The sequence below is a fragment of the Pagrus pagrus genome (genome assembly GCF_965226575.1).
Source record: "Pagrus pagrus genome assembly, chromosome: 22".
NCBI lineage: Eukaryota > Metazoa > Chordata > Actinopteri > Spariformes > Sparidae > Pagrus > Pagrus pagrus.
In genome coordinates, this window is record NC_140204.1 from 15988246 (window position 1) to 16004240 (window position 15995).

A 15995-nucleotide genomic window follows, 5' to 3' on the forward strand; every position below is an offset into this window, starting at 1 on the left:
TAATCAGTTGTAAGGTTTATGCTTCTTCCTGACTGTCAAAGACTAAATAATCTGCATGTATTTCCCATCAAAAAAATGTGCTTTTCCAACCAAAGTACCTGGAACTTTTAGTCCCAGTGTCGCGACCCCCAGAAAGACTTTTACAAAAGAGGTCGAACAGAAACATGGGAGTCAGAGAGTTGAAGCAAAAATAAACATGAAGTGTATTAAGCAAATACTGAATGACCACAAATCAACCGACTCAACGTCAAAACAAAAGACTGATGGGCTGGCCAAAACGAACAAAAGGAATGGAAGCTACACAGACCAGCCCACAAAGGCTCGTTGGAGCTTGGCACCAACCCTCTATCCTAACAATACATTTAAAAAGCTGAACCAAACAGAAATAAAGTTGTCAAAATTGAACTACGGCTACAGCTACTGGTATCATCAGAAAAACGAAAGAAACAACCAAACTAAACCACAATCAGTAGGTCTCCAGACTAACTGCTGCTTCAAGCTGGATGGTGGAAAGAGAGTGAGAAAAGGTTCCTGCCCCCTCTTAATTGTCTCAAACCAGACCAGTTATACACCGAAGAGAACACAGGAGACATCATGTCTCAACAACATGCACAGCATAGCCAGCAGGGGGGAGCCCGTAACACCAGGAACTTGAAGGTTCCTTTATCTGCTGTTGTCGGCGTTTTCACCACAGAGGATTAGGCAAATTAGTCTGCTGATTTAAATAAAAGCTGCTTTTACACGTCATTTTTGCACATCTTCAATGAAGCTATGTAGCAAAGGGATGGACAGAAACATTATTATATGTCAGAGCAAAAACAAACTGGTTTGTGGTTTCAGATTATTAAGAATGGTGGTTGAAATAAAATAGTGTGAGTGCTTGATCAATCAAAAATGTTCAGCGCTGCAAGCCCCACCCCCAAAGTTCAGGTACTTTCTGGAATGTACTTTTGGGGGGTATAACAATGTCACTGGGACTTAATTTAAACCTTGATTGTAGTTCCTAAAGAGCTTCTAGTTCCAGGGGGGAAAGTCTCTGAGGTGGAAATGAGGCATATTCGTACTTTGAATAAATTATATTTGTCTCTGCAGCAGCAATTACCAACCATTATGCTTTATAACCTCTCCTCACCATTATAAGATGAGTCCCTTCTCAAATTGTGTCATTTGAATCCTTTTAGAGGTTTGAAGGCTTAAACTAACCACTATTCCATAAAAACAAAGAAATCTTTAGTGAACATCATTAATAATTTGAATGCTCTCTTCTCGTAAATCAGTTGTTAGTATGTTTTCATTAAAAGGATTTGACAAGAAAACACACAGCAACATCATTTCCCGCAGTTGTTCTTGATATTCTGCATCATCAAACCTCTTCCTGCAGCTGTCCCAGAGAGCTGGAGAAATCTACAACAGCTTTCTGTCCAGCAAGGCCACCATGCCGGTCAACATCGACAGCCAGGCCCAGCTGGCTGATGACGTCCTCACCTCCCCACAGCCCGACATGTTCAAGACGCAGCAGCTACAGGTACCTATAACACTGCAGCAGCAGTGACCTCATCTCTCTGAATAATTGAACTTTTATTCAAATTATTCACTTTTTCATGTAAACACTCAAGATCAAGACATTTTCTATAATAATTTGGAAGGATTCTGTGTGCAGAATGGGGGTTGGATCTCATTTAGCCTTTAGTCACTTTGCACAAGCATATTGGGTTCTTTTAGTGGCCATCTGGGTTTGTTTACGAAAGGGCTCTGAGCCTTTACCAGAGACATAAACACAAACTGGCATACACCCACAGAGAATCTAGCGCATACTGTACACACAGACACATAGACGTGTAGTCAGAGATGTGTATATTTTCAGCCTGCACATGATAAATTGTCAACTGTTAGGACACCTGTCATAACATAAGCTGTAACCATATGTTAACACTAGTAGTTTCTTCTCCCTTGTGTCCATCTGTATCATTTAGTCATTCTCACTGTCTAATTTTTGACCTTATGTGCTTTAACCTTGACATTTATGCGTCCATCACTTTCACTAACCCCTCTTCTCCTCCGTCTTTTGCTGTTTGTTGACTCACAAACGCCACTCTTTTTCCTTCCATGTCCACAGATCTTCAACCTGATGAAGTTCGACAGTTACTCACGCTTCCTCAAGTCCTCCCTTTACCAGGAGTGCATGCGTGCTGAGGTGGATGGCCGACCCTTGCCGGACCCTTACCAGATCCCCTGCAGTCCAGCGCCCTCGAAACACAGCGCCAGCTCTGACCGCTCTACACTTTCCACTCCGAAAAAGGTGCCACTGTTGCTTTTTGACCGCACTAAAGTGACTTTTCATTGAAGTAAGACATTGTTGACATTACTCATTAGCGTGGCATGGAAGGTTGAATCTTTGTTTTTGTTTTTTCAACCAATAGGAAGCCAGAAAGCAGAGGTCAGGGAGGTCGCTAAACGAAGACAGCCGAGATGAGAGTGCCGACAAGAAGCGTGGCATCTTCTTCTCGTGGTCCCGCAACAGGAGCTTCGGGAAGGGCCCGAAGAAGAAGGACATTGGAGACATTAACCTCGGTGAGAAGTTGATTAACGAGCCTGTTGCCTTCTGGTTACCAAGATCAAGAACTTTTCAAAGCTTTTGCAACACACAAACTTCCAAAGCGCTGATGTGTCCACGAACAAAGACACCAAAATCGCTGCCAGCTCCAGAGTTGCCATGAGCTACATGCGGGGGAGGCATGTAGAAACACAGCTGCCCTGTAGTGATCAAAGTATTACACACACTCACTGCTGGTACACTAGCATACATACTTGCAACTGTAGCATTCTGACACACTGAAGGAAGTATTATCCACAAAGAGACAGTGTCTTATGGGTGGCAGAGTGTCAAAATAATGTAGATAAGGTGATAAATTATAAGCTGTAATAGGGTGTAAATTGCTAAAAAAAAATGTTGCATAGAGCCCCTTTAGCTTGAACTGTTGTTTTTTTTTTAAAGGTTAGGAATATCTACATCTACACAATAACTCATGTAAACCAAAAATCTTCTAAAGGTGCAATATGTCTTTTTTTGTGACTGCATTCATAGTAACAATTTGTCTGAAACTTTTGGTTTGGGTTTCTGAAAGAGCTTAAAAAGTGCACATAAGAAGTTGTATGAACCCTGTTTCAGCTTAGTTAAATACTTTCTTTGTTTGTAAATATCCTCTGAATCACGTAGGTGTACAAATATTTTAGATATCACACTTTTTAGAAAACGACACAAAAATTCAGCATAGCTGTCATCTCAGTTATCGCCATTTAAATCATGCGATGGCATAAATGACTCCCACTAAATGTAGCTGAACTTAAATGTAACAAAACATCCTCTGTTTTTTTCAAACGTCTTGAAAATTGTCAAACGATGACACACCTTCCCGCCTGCCAAGATAAAAACCTTGTTATTAGTCACATTATAGGTCGACACTGTCTTGGTGTTTGCTTATTGTGTGTGTCATTTGATGCAAGTAGCGTTTAGATGTCTCTTATCTGCCTGAATTCATCATCCTCTGTGCTGTTTTCTCTGCAGACTACTGGGGCAGTAATGGGCGGAGGGAGTCCCAGGGCTCCTTGTCGTCCGGTACAAGTCTGGAGATGGCCACTTCCTGTTCTGCTGGCAAGATTGAGGTAAGATTCCTCTGTACATATCACCATGGCAACACAGAGCCCAGTGTCTGGTGAAGCTATCATAATAGGCTCGAGTTGTTTATTTTTTTTATTCTTTACTTGTCAGCCCACTCATTTTTTGTTTATGGGTGGCAAATGTAGCCACGGATACAGCTGAATCTATGTATACTGAACACACACGATCCTATTAAATTGAGTCGTAACTTTTTTTTCCACCCCCATAGTCTGAAAACCGCCACTCAGTATGGGAACGCTCACCCAAAAACTGCAGCGTGATGCTCCCAGATGGTTCCTGCTCCTCCATCACCCTCCGGCCTGGTGCCTCCATAAGGGAGGTCCTCCAAGATCTCTGTCAGAGCATCAGCGTCAACATCGCTGCCGTCGACCTCTTCCTGGTGGGAGGAGAGAAGGTGAGGGACGCAGATGCTGCCAACAAATTACTGACAAACACTAAGAACATCTGCTGGTAATACAACAGGAAGCAGAAAAAATGCAGCAAGCACCTCTTGAATTAATTGACTGAAGCCTCTTTTTATTATAAACCAAACCTTGGTAAATGCAGCATGACTACACTTAAACATGTCTGAATTTGTACGGAGTGAGTGTTTGAACACAAAGGAGCGCTATGTAGTTCTGGTTAAGATATTCAAAATCAGAATTTTATATTTACAATATTAATGAGGTAATAATTCAAACTCGTAGTGCTACTTTAATTTGAAAAAAGCTGAATTTAACCAAAGTGAATTGAAACGATAACAGAGGATCTAAGTGGAAAATCTGCCTGTATAAAGATGCTAATGTGTCTAGTGTTTTGGTTTGTTATGCGTTCCTAATGTGTGACTTCATGCTTTTTTTCCTCGTAGCCTTTGGTGTTGGACCAAGACTGCATGACCCTCAGCTCACGAGACTTGAGACTGGAGAAGCGGACCTTGTTTAGGTACAAATAATCAGTTAAATAATAAGTTTGCCTGTGAATTTCCTCTAAATTTCACTACGCTTTCATGTCTATGCTGTCATTCACTCGTGCTCTTGATCCTAGGTTGGACCTGGTACCCATTAACCGCTCCGTGGGGTTGAAAGCAAAGCCTACCAAACCCGTCACTGAGGTCCTGCGTCCCGTGGTGGCCAAATACGGCCTCCACCTCAGCGATCTTGTGGCCAAAATAGTAAGTCGTCCCCGGTGGCTACAATGCCATAATCTTTTCAAAGCTCCTGTGTGTCCCCAGAGCAGCCTGTGCAGTGTGTGACAGTGCCACAGGGTGGAGTGTCATGGTTAGGGGTGGGAAGCAACCACATCCTTTTCCATCTCTACACGGTGGTTAGCGCTCTGACTCAGCCCAGCCTCCGAAGATGGAGCACCGGGGCTATAATTAAGAATGACGACACTCCTCAAACATGCCGACTCTTTACTCCTCCCCTCAACCCCTGCCAGATGATTTATTTTAGTCCTGTGGGTTTCCAGGCATTAAAACTGTATTATACAGTTAGACCAGAGCTGAACGATGGGTTTATGAATTAAGCAAAGGCCTGTGAACACAAACATCAGTGAGATGGGGTTGTAACATATTTAGACTTCTGTGCAACAGGTGAGGATGCTAATGTGCTGAACATGAAAATGTGTTTCTTTATAGAGCGGAGAAAGCGAGCCTTTGGACCTGGGTGCACCCATATCGAGTTTGGATGGCCTGCGGGTGGTGTTGGAGCGAGCAGACCCAGCTTCAGGCAAAGGTAACACTGCCTGTAACACAATATACAACACTGGGGCTGCATCAGTTGACTGAGAAGTGACAGCTATAAAAACAATAACTTCAAATACAGAATTAGAAATTTCTTTACAAAGTTAAAACAACTCAATACAAAGTTAAAACAACTCAATACAAAGTTAAAACATCTCAATACAATGTTAAAACAACCTTACCCCTCCTCTCTGTTTGTCTTTCTCTCTTTCAGACAAGGCCAAGTCTTCCTCCCTCAAAGGCCACCCCCCCACCAGGAGTTTTTCTGCTACTGTAAGTACAGTATGACACAATGGGTTGCCTAAAAGCCCAGATGCGGTGTGTTGTCCTTTTCTACTGCTGTTCTGCTTCTGCAACATTCGGTATAATGAAATATTAACATTTACGAGCTTTGACAAGCTTTAATTCGGTGTGTATTTCCTGATTTTTTTTTTGGTATTCTCTGCCCTAACACTGCCTGTTGCTGACTCACTTGCTTATATTCCTCCATGCTTGAGTTATTGCCCCATATGTAGGCAGATAGCACTCAGTCTGGATGCTAGCAAGGTCGGTAAAGACACAGAGCCAACAGATGGAGCAGGCTCATCTTCACATGCAGGTCCTCAGTAGAAATCTGGACACTCGGCTCATTAGGGTGCTTGGCAGCTCGTGCTTAGTCCCCCCCCCCCCATACAACCCCACTCCCTTCCCTCCTCCCCCATCCCTCCATCTCCTAACAGAGTGCATTGTTATTGTTGCATCTGCAGGGAGATGAGAGGTCGACACCAAAGGACTTTTCTGTGAGAGCAAGTGGACCAGACTCAGCACTCCCAGGGGAAAAGAGAAAACAGAAAAAGATTAATATAGATGAAGCTGAAGGTAAATCGCCCTTTTCCTTTTCTCTCTCTCTCTCTCTCTCTCTCTCTCTCTTTTTGACTTGTTGGTGGGTTTCTTAGCTTTGCTTTGCCTCAAGACTAACTGCTATCTCTGGCAGCTCTGGAGGGTTATTTTCTCCGTCAGGTGTGAGACCGCTGTGCTGCATGTTAAACCCGACTAATCCTCTTCTTCCAGGTGCTCGCCTGTTAAAGTGAGATAACTTGTTTGATCTGTTTTTTGCAGAATTCTTTGAGCTGCTGAGCCGGGCACAAAGCACCCGAGCCAACGACCAGCGCGGACTCCTGAGCAAAGAAGACCTGGTGCTTCCCGACTTCCTGCGCATAACTCCACCCGACCACCCCTGCTCCACCCCCGACTCCCTGAAACACACCCGAGAGAACGGTGTCTCCCCACGGGGGGCCCTCACCTCCAGCCTTCGCTCAGAGAGCCTGGACTCCTCCCTCAGCTCCAGCGCCAACGGACACTCCGGGACCAGGCGGTGCCTGTTACCCCCTCCTCGCCACCCGACTTTTGGCACCCACCTGTCCCCCATCTCCCGGCCCTTAGACGGCCGACCAATCCTCCGCACAGTGGAGGAGGACGCCCACACCGACCTGACCCTCGTGGGGGAGGGCGACATCAGCAGCCCCAACAGCACCCTGCTGCCTCCACCACAAACCTCCATGCCGTCCTTTGACGGCAGCCTGCCTGAAGCCAACTTCACCCCGCCACCGCCCTGCTCCAAGTCTCAAGACGCGGGTGGAGAGGGAAAGTCCAGTTCAGGTATTTCTACAGTGTAACAAACCAGTGGCTCCGTGTGTTTGCGTGTGTGTCGTATGTGCATGTGTGCGCTCTCTTTCCCCAGTGGTCTAATGATAAAACTCCTCTACACTGACTCTGATGCACTTTAATGACAAATTGATCTTGACTCTTCCTCAGTTTGCCAATCATTTAAACTGTTTTATTGAACTTAGCAAAGCATGTACATGTAAATATTGATGTGTATATCTTGTTCAGTGAGTAACGTTCACTTTGATGTCACTTCCCACGCCACAGATTGTTGGGTCATGACTGCGATTCATCTACTCCAGTTTGTTCTGTAGTTCTGGGTGCATGAATGCTGATGTAATTGATTGCAGAGCGTATGAATATTAATATATGCATAATGCATACAGATTCATGATCAATATTTGACAGTACTTTGGTCAGCAAATGTTGTACTGAAGATGATTCAGAACAACTGAACAATTGAAAGTGATGCGATTAGCAGCTGTGTTTCCTGGCATTATGGCTTCATTGTGTACAATTAGAAAAACATGGCAGCAAACCAGACCCGTGAAATTGTTTTACAGTGTCGGATCTGCGAATGCTAAACAGTCATTACAAAACAAATGCTGTATTCCTCTCCATCCCACCACCTTTATTCGAGAGCAATTCAACAATGTCAATGTCAAAAAGCTTATTTTCTTCTTACGCAACTCTAACAATCCGGTGAGTCATTAAACGGTGTCAGCTCCGGCTGTAGCCATTTGAGTGACGGTGAAAATAATTAGTCATCCGGAGGACAAGTGCTCCTTAGCGCTGGTGACATTGTTGAATTGCCCGTCATTCTTTATCTGGGTCATTCGCTCCCTCTCCAGATGCCTGTTGTAGATAATCACTGCCAATAAACTCTGTACCTGTGATTGAGTAGATCTAATAAATGTTAGAATCTGAAATCACTCTCGTCTGTCTTTTTACACGTTTTGTGATCTCAGTTTTCTCTCCCCTCCTCCTCCTCCACCACCACCATCATCACCTCTCCTCCTCCTCCACCTCCGCATGCCTTCTCCCGTTCTCCCTCGGCTCTCTCATTTTGTCTTGTGGCTTCCTCCTCTCATCAGCTCCCACTCCTTTGTGTACTTTTCTGTGTGTGCGCTCGTTCTCAGGGTGTAGCTGCTCGCTGTGTGTGTTTTCTGCTCGGTGCGGCGTGTTTGTGCGGCCTTGTTGAACGTTGCTTGGTCTACCTGCTTGCCGTGTTGTTTCTTGATGGGGGTCGCGGCTCTGTGGTGTGGCATTGTGGCTCTTTTGAGTCTTCCCTGCTGTTAAACTTTCAAAGCTTGTGGCTCATTATGTGCGGAGTTCAACATCATTATCACCTCCTGCAGGTGGATTTCATTTTCTATTTCCTGTCCTTTCATGACATTATTCCCTCTCCTCCACTCTGCCTGAAATTGTAAGGCAAACAATCAAGCGGGGAATTGATTTATAAAGGTGATGGTGTTTTGTGCAGCTGATTTGATGCTTTCAGAGTCCTCAGAAATGTATAAACTGAGGCCAAAACTCTCTCTGTTCAGAAATCCAATTAGAGACAACACACTTCAAAGAAAATCCCAGGAAGCCTTCTTTGAGACTCTCTGAAGTCTGCAGAAACGGAAGATTATAGTGGTCAACGTGCTTTCCAACAACAGAGCTGATCTTGCACTTCAAAGCACTTTATGGAAGGTTCGCCATCACTGCCCTGCACTAACAGCTTTAATGTAAGGTGATATGTACACAAGATTACGAGGAGGAATCGAAGCCTTTCAGCTCCTCCACAGGCTCGCTCCTCTTTTTTTTCTGGTTGCTAAGTGCATCAGCCTGATTTTTCTTCCCACCACCGGGCGCCATGGTAACCTTATCCACGAGTTGACTGAGCTACAGATAGAAACTGTCACTACTGGTTTGCATCCATCTCTCTCTGCCTCTCTCTTTCTCCCACTAGCCAAAATAGAAACGTAGCTGTGATTCGATATAGCCGGCTGAAGCTGCGAGAGGATCTGCGAACATGGAAATGCATCGAGTTTTAACACGCCTACACAACTTAACAACTTTTTAGAGACTTAACGAAGTTGTTACTTTGGAGTTTGGGTGGAAAAGTCACTCACCAACTTGCAGGCTTAATAATGTGTTTTAGAGACAAACGCCCTCAGAATAAGTCATCAGTCCAGACAAGTTAGCGGTGGTTTAGTGGTAATTATGCTCATTCACCGTGTCAGTGTGCTTGATTTCAGTCATTACAGACGTCCCCCTGCAGTTTGTGTATTACTTTTAAACTGACGCCCCCTGCTGTTGCAGAGGAATAGATGTAATTGCTGCTGAGGTGGATCGACACCGTTCTCCATTCAGTTGGATTGTAAATGCACATCATTAAAGGGGCACTATGTAGTTTTGGAAAAGAAATTCAGAAATTCAGAAAGGTAATATTTACGGTGTTGATAAGGTAATAATACAAACTCATAACTGAATAAACAAGCTGTTCTCAGAGGAAAATGGGGTCCCCAGAACACGGTTTGAAGCTAGAAAGGTGGCAGGGTCCGCCACAAAGTAAAACACTATGAAATCGTGTTGTCCTTTAAGGTCAGTTTGTTTATTCAGTCATGAAAACAAATACAGTTTGTTTATTTTGTTTGTTTTAAGCATTAAAAAAAATCAGTCGATGAATTCTGATTAAAACTTTTAATAAAAACTACATAATGCACCTTTAAAGTCATGAATATTTTAAATGGTGAGCATGAAGTCCAGCCACTTACTCTTCTTCACATCAGGTCATGTAGATAAACTAAAAAGTATTTGGGGCTATCTCAAACCACACAAGTTAACGTGCATTTAAAGGATAAGTGAGACAGAAAAATGAAAATTCAATCATCTACTCATCACAGTGCTGTCGGAAAGCCAGGTGGAGTTTTGCAGTCCTCAAAACATTTCTAGAGCTTCACAACAAAACAGTGTATTCTCCTAAACAACTGATGGAGATGGGGAGTTACTTTAAAATGTAAAAAAAAAAACATAAAATGGTTCAGGGTATTTACACGTTATTCAAGGAGGAAATCTTTTAGCTGCTAAGCTAAAAGCAACCTGTCTGACGTGGGTGCACAAGCATGATCATGTGTAACAAAGGGGGGAAAATATTGTCTTATCAAAAATAAATTTGGGATCTGAGGGCAGTGTGCAGTGTTGCAGTGCTGTTTTGCTGTGAGGCTCCAGAAATGTTATGTGAACTACAAAACTTCACCTGACTTTTGACTGAATTTTCATTTTTGGGTGAACTTTTCCTTTAAGAGACACATTTATTGATACCGTTTATCCTGCAGTAAAAAACAACAAAAAAACAATACAGCCTGACAGCATTAACAGTATCATTGAAAAACAAGGGCTCTGAGGCAAGTCTGTAGTACCAAGAGTATTTCTGGCCCTGCAGGTAGTTTCTTGTGTTTACTGGGCCTATCAGGTGTAAATAAGCCCCTGATTAGGCTGTTAAAATCAGAACCACAGGGGCTCTGGTCTCAATCCACAGGAACAGAACTGAGAACTGCTGCTTTGTTTCCACAATCGTTTTTTTTTTAATCACGGCTGTAATCACCTCTCCCGGTCTGGCAGGCTCGGCCAGCAGGGATTAGGATGTCCACTAGGGGGCGACATCACACAGTATAAGTCCACTTATATGACTGATTAGAACTCAATGCATGGCGCTTGTAGTTCAGTCCAAAATACAGCTGGTCTCAGAAATAACTGTAGAATTAATGAACTCAGCAAGTTCAGATTGTGTTTTCGTGTCCTCTCTGCAGTCGGGGTCAGAGGTCAGCTGCTCAGAGGACAGGTTTGGCCCATATGGAGAAGATTAAAGGATTCCTGGGAATAAACCCAAAACCCGCTCTGTAATGACTCAGCAGTGCACCTGAGGGAACATATGGCTCAGTTTGCCTTCGGGCCAGCCTCACTTTCTTCCTCCTCCTGATTCTGTGTCAGCTCTCAAAGCTGGCAGCCGCTGACCCCAGGCCAGCCTTATCATCCCTCCATCTGGCGCTCAGAGGAGGACTGGACCCAGATCTTTGGCAGTGGGCCTCTGTAAGGACTGTAGCTGGGTCCGTTCCAGTCTGGCTGGTCCGTCTCAGCTCCCGGCTGCTAACACGGCTGTGAGGCAGGACTCAGCGCAGCAGGAGGCACGGCCACGGTGAACGGCTGTGTCGAGACATCATTTTTACGTGTCACAGCCGAGTCAGCAACAGGAACATTGAAAACATGTGAGAAAGTCGTATGGGTAGAAGATGACTTGCTGACAAAGCGAGACGTTCAGACACACTGGTCCAGAGACTATGCAGCTTTCCCCCCACTTCTATGAGTCGGCAAAATCAAGCACATTTGACCTATGTCAACATGGTCATTTATTGTAAAAGATTTCACATTTTCATACAAAAACCTCTGGCACTGGGGCTACGTTAGGACTGTCCATTGCCTTTCTCCCAGTGCATGCTGACTCTTAACAGTCACAAGTGAGTATAGAGCTGTTTCCCAACCTTTCTGGCTTATCTTCTGAAAACTGATCATGTCACTCTGCAAGCAAGACAAGACATGCAAAGACGTCACCTTCGGGTTCTGGGAACTTAGGTTTATTTCTAGTTCTGTGATCGATGATCAATGGAGGACATTACAGGCAGGTTAAACCACCCGTGAGACCCCTTGTGAAAAGTTACGAGCATCGAAAGAAGAGTGGCAATTAGAAACTACCTTTAGATGATTGATTTTTGCCTGAATTGCTAATCACCTTAAGATCTATCTTGTGACCCCTAGTTTAGAGAGTAGGTTGGAGAATGGATGGATGGATTAATAAATGTACAATCAATGCAAGAAAAGCAATTCATCAATGTGCGTCATCTGGCAGCCCTGCATACCAGCTTCAATGCATCACATCCTGCGGAAAACCCTGTGAATCAGATTTGTGGTGATATGGCATCAATTACAGCTCATTTTAATCAATATTATGTCTTAATTGCCAAGTCAGCATCATGCCCTTGAACTTCAGAAAAGATCTTGTTGAATGGTCCTTGAAGTTGTTTTAACGTTCACCTCGGTGGTTCCAGTCGTACCGTCGTCGTGTTGCTGCTGAGGGGTCCGTGTGAGGTCAGCTGTCGGAGCTCACAGGCTGTGTTTACATCTGCACTGAACAGCTGTGAATCACAGTCAGCGGAGTTAGGAGAGCCTGTGTGTTGAAGTGCTGTGTTTGAGTCACTCAGGCCTCTGTGTTTAGAGTCTGTGGGGCCACTGGGTTCACATGAGAAGTGGGGAGTTTATCGGCCATCATAACTGTAACCAGCAGCACGGAAACTTCAGTTTCAAACCCCCGCTAAGTACGCTTCAATTGGGATTTATTAACTTGTGCTCTGGGCTTTTTGATGAGTTAAAAGAGCACTGAATCATTTGTCAAGACGTACGAGTGATAATGTTGAAACGCACAACATGTGACATCAAGGCAATTAATTCATACATTTCATCCTGGCCCAATTTCATTCAGTTCTTTCCCAAGTTTTGGCAAGGGAGTTTTGTCATTTGTCTTGACAACAGCTGTCCAGATTACACAACTATACAATGGTCGGATTATACAAACACATTAGGCTGATGTGTTCACTTGAGCGATGTAGAATTAAATGCATGTGTACCCACGCGATGGGTGACAAAGATTTGAGTTCTTAGATCGTCTGAGTCACACTGAGCATCTGGCCTTCATGCAGTTTAATGTGAAGCCAATGTTTAAGCACGGGTCAAAGATGAAGGGAAAGCTAAGTGTGATTGGGGTTTTTTTGTGTGTATATATATATATATATATATATATATATATGGAAAATGGTGATTGTTTGTTTGTTGTAATTTGCGTATTTAAAGGATAAGTTCACTGTTCGGCATAATCCAAGTCTCTGGAAGCCCTGAGATCCCAATTAATTTGTAAAGACCTTATTTACAACCTTTTCAAGCCAAAATCTTTACTATAGCTGCTAAGCTGAAAGCGTTAGCGAGTACCATGTCTGGAGTGGGTGCACAAGCTTGACCACGAATTGAGGGTGTAAATAGACTTGAATTGCGTGCTGTATGGAGCCAATTCATGTTTATTTCCGTTGTTTTAAGTTCCCAATAACTTCATTTTATGATGAACTGATCCTTTTAAGCTGCAGTTATCAATATTTTTACTTAGCAAATGTAAAAGGGGACACCTGTACCGTAGTGACAAACCCACAGAAAATAACACAATCCAGCAGCTTCACCTTTAATCGTCTGTTCTTCCAATTTAAGCATTTCTTGGGCTACCTGCCCAGCACCAACCAGACAGGATTAGCAACTAGCAGGTGAACATGACGGAGCAGCTGGCAGCTAAACAGGATATTTTTTTCTCAGGATTTGGTGGAGACGAAACGACTTTCTTTGATTAGCCAGGCGGACCAGAACACGACTCCAAAAGAACAATATAATGTTAATAGGCAATTGTTGTTTAAAGCATTTTTGCATTAAAGGTGCAATATGTAAGACTTTTGTTGAAAACATTCCCTGTGCTAGTTGTGTAAACAACAACAACTCTCCTCCGTGTGTCCCTCAGTGTTTGGTCACAAGATGATAATGTTGTGTTGTTCTTTTCTCTCTGCTGCCTCCTAGTGGACAAAGAATCAATGACTGCAGCTTTAATTGTTTGCCTCTGCCATGTTTTCACGACCATCCTCATGAATAATTCAAACAGACATCTTGACCATTAACTCCTCTTAAATCTTCCACTTCTTTCTGTTCTCTCCTACGCAGAAGCAAGAACGGACGCGAGCTCCGACACCAAATCGACCGCCAACAGAGCCGACGCTGCACAGACGGTTCAGGAGGTGATGGATGTGGAAGGGGTACATTTAGAGGAGGGAACACTCGAAACATCCCAGGGAGAGGACTCTGAGCTCAGCCTGAGCTTCCAGGGCTACGTCGCCGAGCTGCGGCAGTGCCAGAGCAAGATGAGGAACGCCCAGATGCCCCATAACGGCCGCAATCCACCGGAGGGCAAGGACTGCACGACGGACCTTTACAAGGCCACCGTTGTCTAAAGGGAACCCCCCACTGCTGCACTTTTAAAGCCTGAGGCACTGTCTTTGAAAAGGGAATGAGTCAAACGATGGGCTGCATGTACAAAGCTGTCAATTTACACTCCAAAAAAATCAATATTATGGTGATAGATATTGTATATTTGTTATGAATTTTTGCCGTCCTCTCGTTGATTTTTAGTACTGGTTGTAATTTTGGGACAGTGATTATGTTTTTGTTATGGTATAGTTTAATAATGAAGTGCAAAGCAATTCTTTTATGAGCCATGTTTGACTGAGGACAACCACGGACGAAGCCAGAGAGTAACTGTTGGGTACCAATTTCCAATTAGGCAACAGTTCACGAGCTGAAACGATGGTCCTTACTTTTTAATGAGACGTCAAAATGAATTAAAAAGTATGTTAGTGAAAGGGATAAACCATTGATTAAGCTATTAATGTAATATTTATAATATTTAATGCTTGAAATCTGACAAGAAGATCCTCTAACCAGCTTTTCCACTAGGCCTTCCACAGAGGAAGACCATGAAACGCAGCTGAAAGCTCCAGAAAAAGACAGGAAATGTTTTTCCTCAATAGCTAATGTGTGATCTCTGGAGCATTAGTAAATGACTTACTAACCTTTAATTAAGCTACACCAATAAAAGATCTTAATGTCCACTTACTTGCCTTTTTCACTAGCCTTCCACTGAGGAGGACCATGAGATGCAGTTGAAAGCTCTGATCTGTGAACCACAATAAGAAAGTGGTACCCACTTTTGTTGGACCGTATAAGAGGCAGGACTGTTTTTAGGATCAGAAGGGAGGCAAATCACGATTTTTTTTCTTGGATATTTAAGTATTTCCTGTTTACATCTTCTTCCTGTGTTTTACAGATAATACATGACGGTACCTTTATTGCCTGTACTTCCTGCTTCTGTGGTGTTGAGGTTGTCCACATGTTGAATGATTAAAAAAGCTTTAATGGCTTTAATTCCAACACAACTGATGCTCTTTTTCTTTTGTGCATTGTGTATGATTCATTCTTGTATCTCAGACAGCAGGGAAATCCTCAACCTCTCGTCCACATTGTAAAAAAACGCCTGAAATGCTCCTGTGTTGTAGTTTATGACCCGAAGTCTTATGTAAAACACACTTGCAGCCCTGGATTCTCAAGATTCTCCAGCTAAATGTGTTTGCCAAGTTAGTCAGAATTGTCAATAATTAACTGTCTTAGATCATTTCTTCTTTGGGAACAGCGTACCCTTACCTGGGGATTTGTCAGTAATGTGGAAGTGCTGTTCAGTCGTTCAGCCTCCCCTTCGTATTCTTAGCCCAGCATCTGGAGGGAGATTATTCCAGCTGGTGAAAATTAGGGGTTAGATTATGGGACTGGAGAGTTTGTCTTGACAGAGCATGTCACTGCTGGAATGCTGACAACACACGAGGCCTATATATGGTTGGTTGGCTTCACTTTCATACTTCCCTTCTTTCAAAGGTACTGTCATTATTGCATTCTTTGTACAACAGTAAGCTCTTTCCGGATCCTTGATACACCCTCAAATTGGACTTCCTCTTATCTTAAATACGTGAGATATAACTCAAACAAGCCACCTCCGAGGGCTTTGATGGCGAGACTGCTTCCACTCTCTGCCTGTTCCCATAGCAGCCACTTTAGCACCGTGTATGATGGTGCTTTTAATTTGAAAAGGAGCACACGCTTGCACTACTTCAGTCTCATTTTGCAGCAATGAACCACAAAACACCAGACTTCCACCCTGATGTACTAATACGTTTTTATCTCTTAGTTTTTACTTTTAAAACATAAGAAAAACAGAAAATTAACTTTTTCTTAATCGCCTGTGCTTGTATTTAAGTGTCATCCTTTATTAGGTAA

At 43.4% G+C, this 15995-nt stretch overlaps 1 protein-coding gene across 1 annotated transcript in view; it reads left to right on the forward strand.

The window, feature by feature from the left end:
* The window catches only part of rgs12a (regulator of G protein signaling 12a), a 40584-nt gene extending 25481 nt beyond the window's left edge, over positions 1 to 15103 (forward strand). Inside the window, 13 exon segments of the mRNA XM_084344025.1 lie at positions 1324 to 1355; positions 1357 to 1525; positions 2117 to 2299; positions 2421 to 2571; positions 3566 to 3663; positions 3888 to 4073; positions 4527 to 4600; positions 4703 to 4829; positions 5295 to 5391; positions 5614 to 5672; positions 6146 to 6257; positions 6498 to 7037; positions 13836 to 15103. Of these exon segments, the coding sequence (XP_084200151.1) occupies positions 1324 to 1355; positions 1357 to 1525; positions 2117 to 2299; positions 2421 to 2571; positions 3566 to 3663; positions 3888 to 4073; positions 4527 to 4600; positions 4703 to 4829; positions 5295 to 5391; positions 5614 to 5672; positions 6146 to 6257; positions 6498 to 7037; positions 13836 to 14122 (2115 nt within the window). The 3' untranslated portion in view covers positions 14123 to 15103.
* The last annotated feature ends 892 nt before the right edge of the window (positions 15104 to 15995 follow it).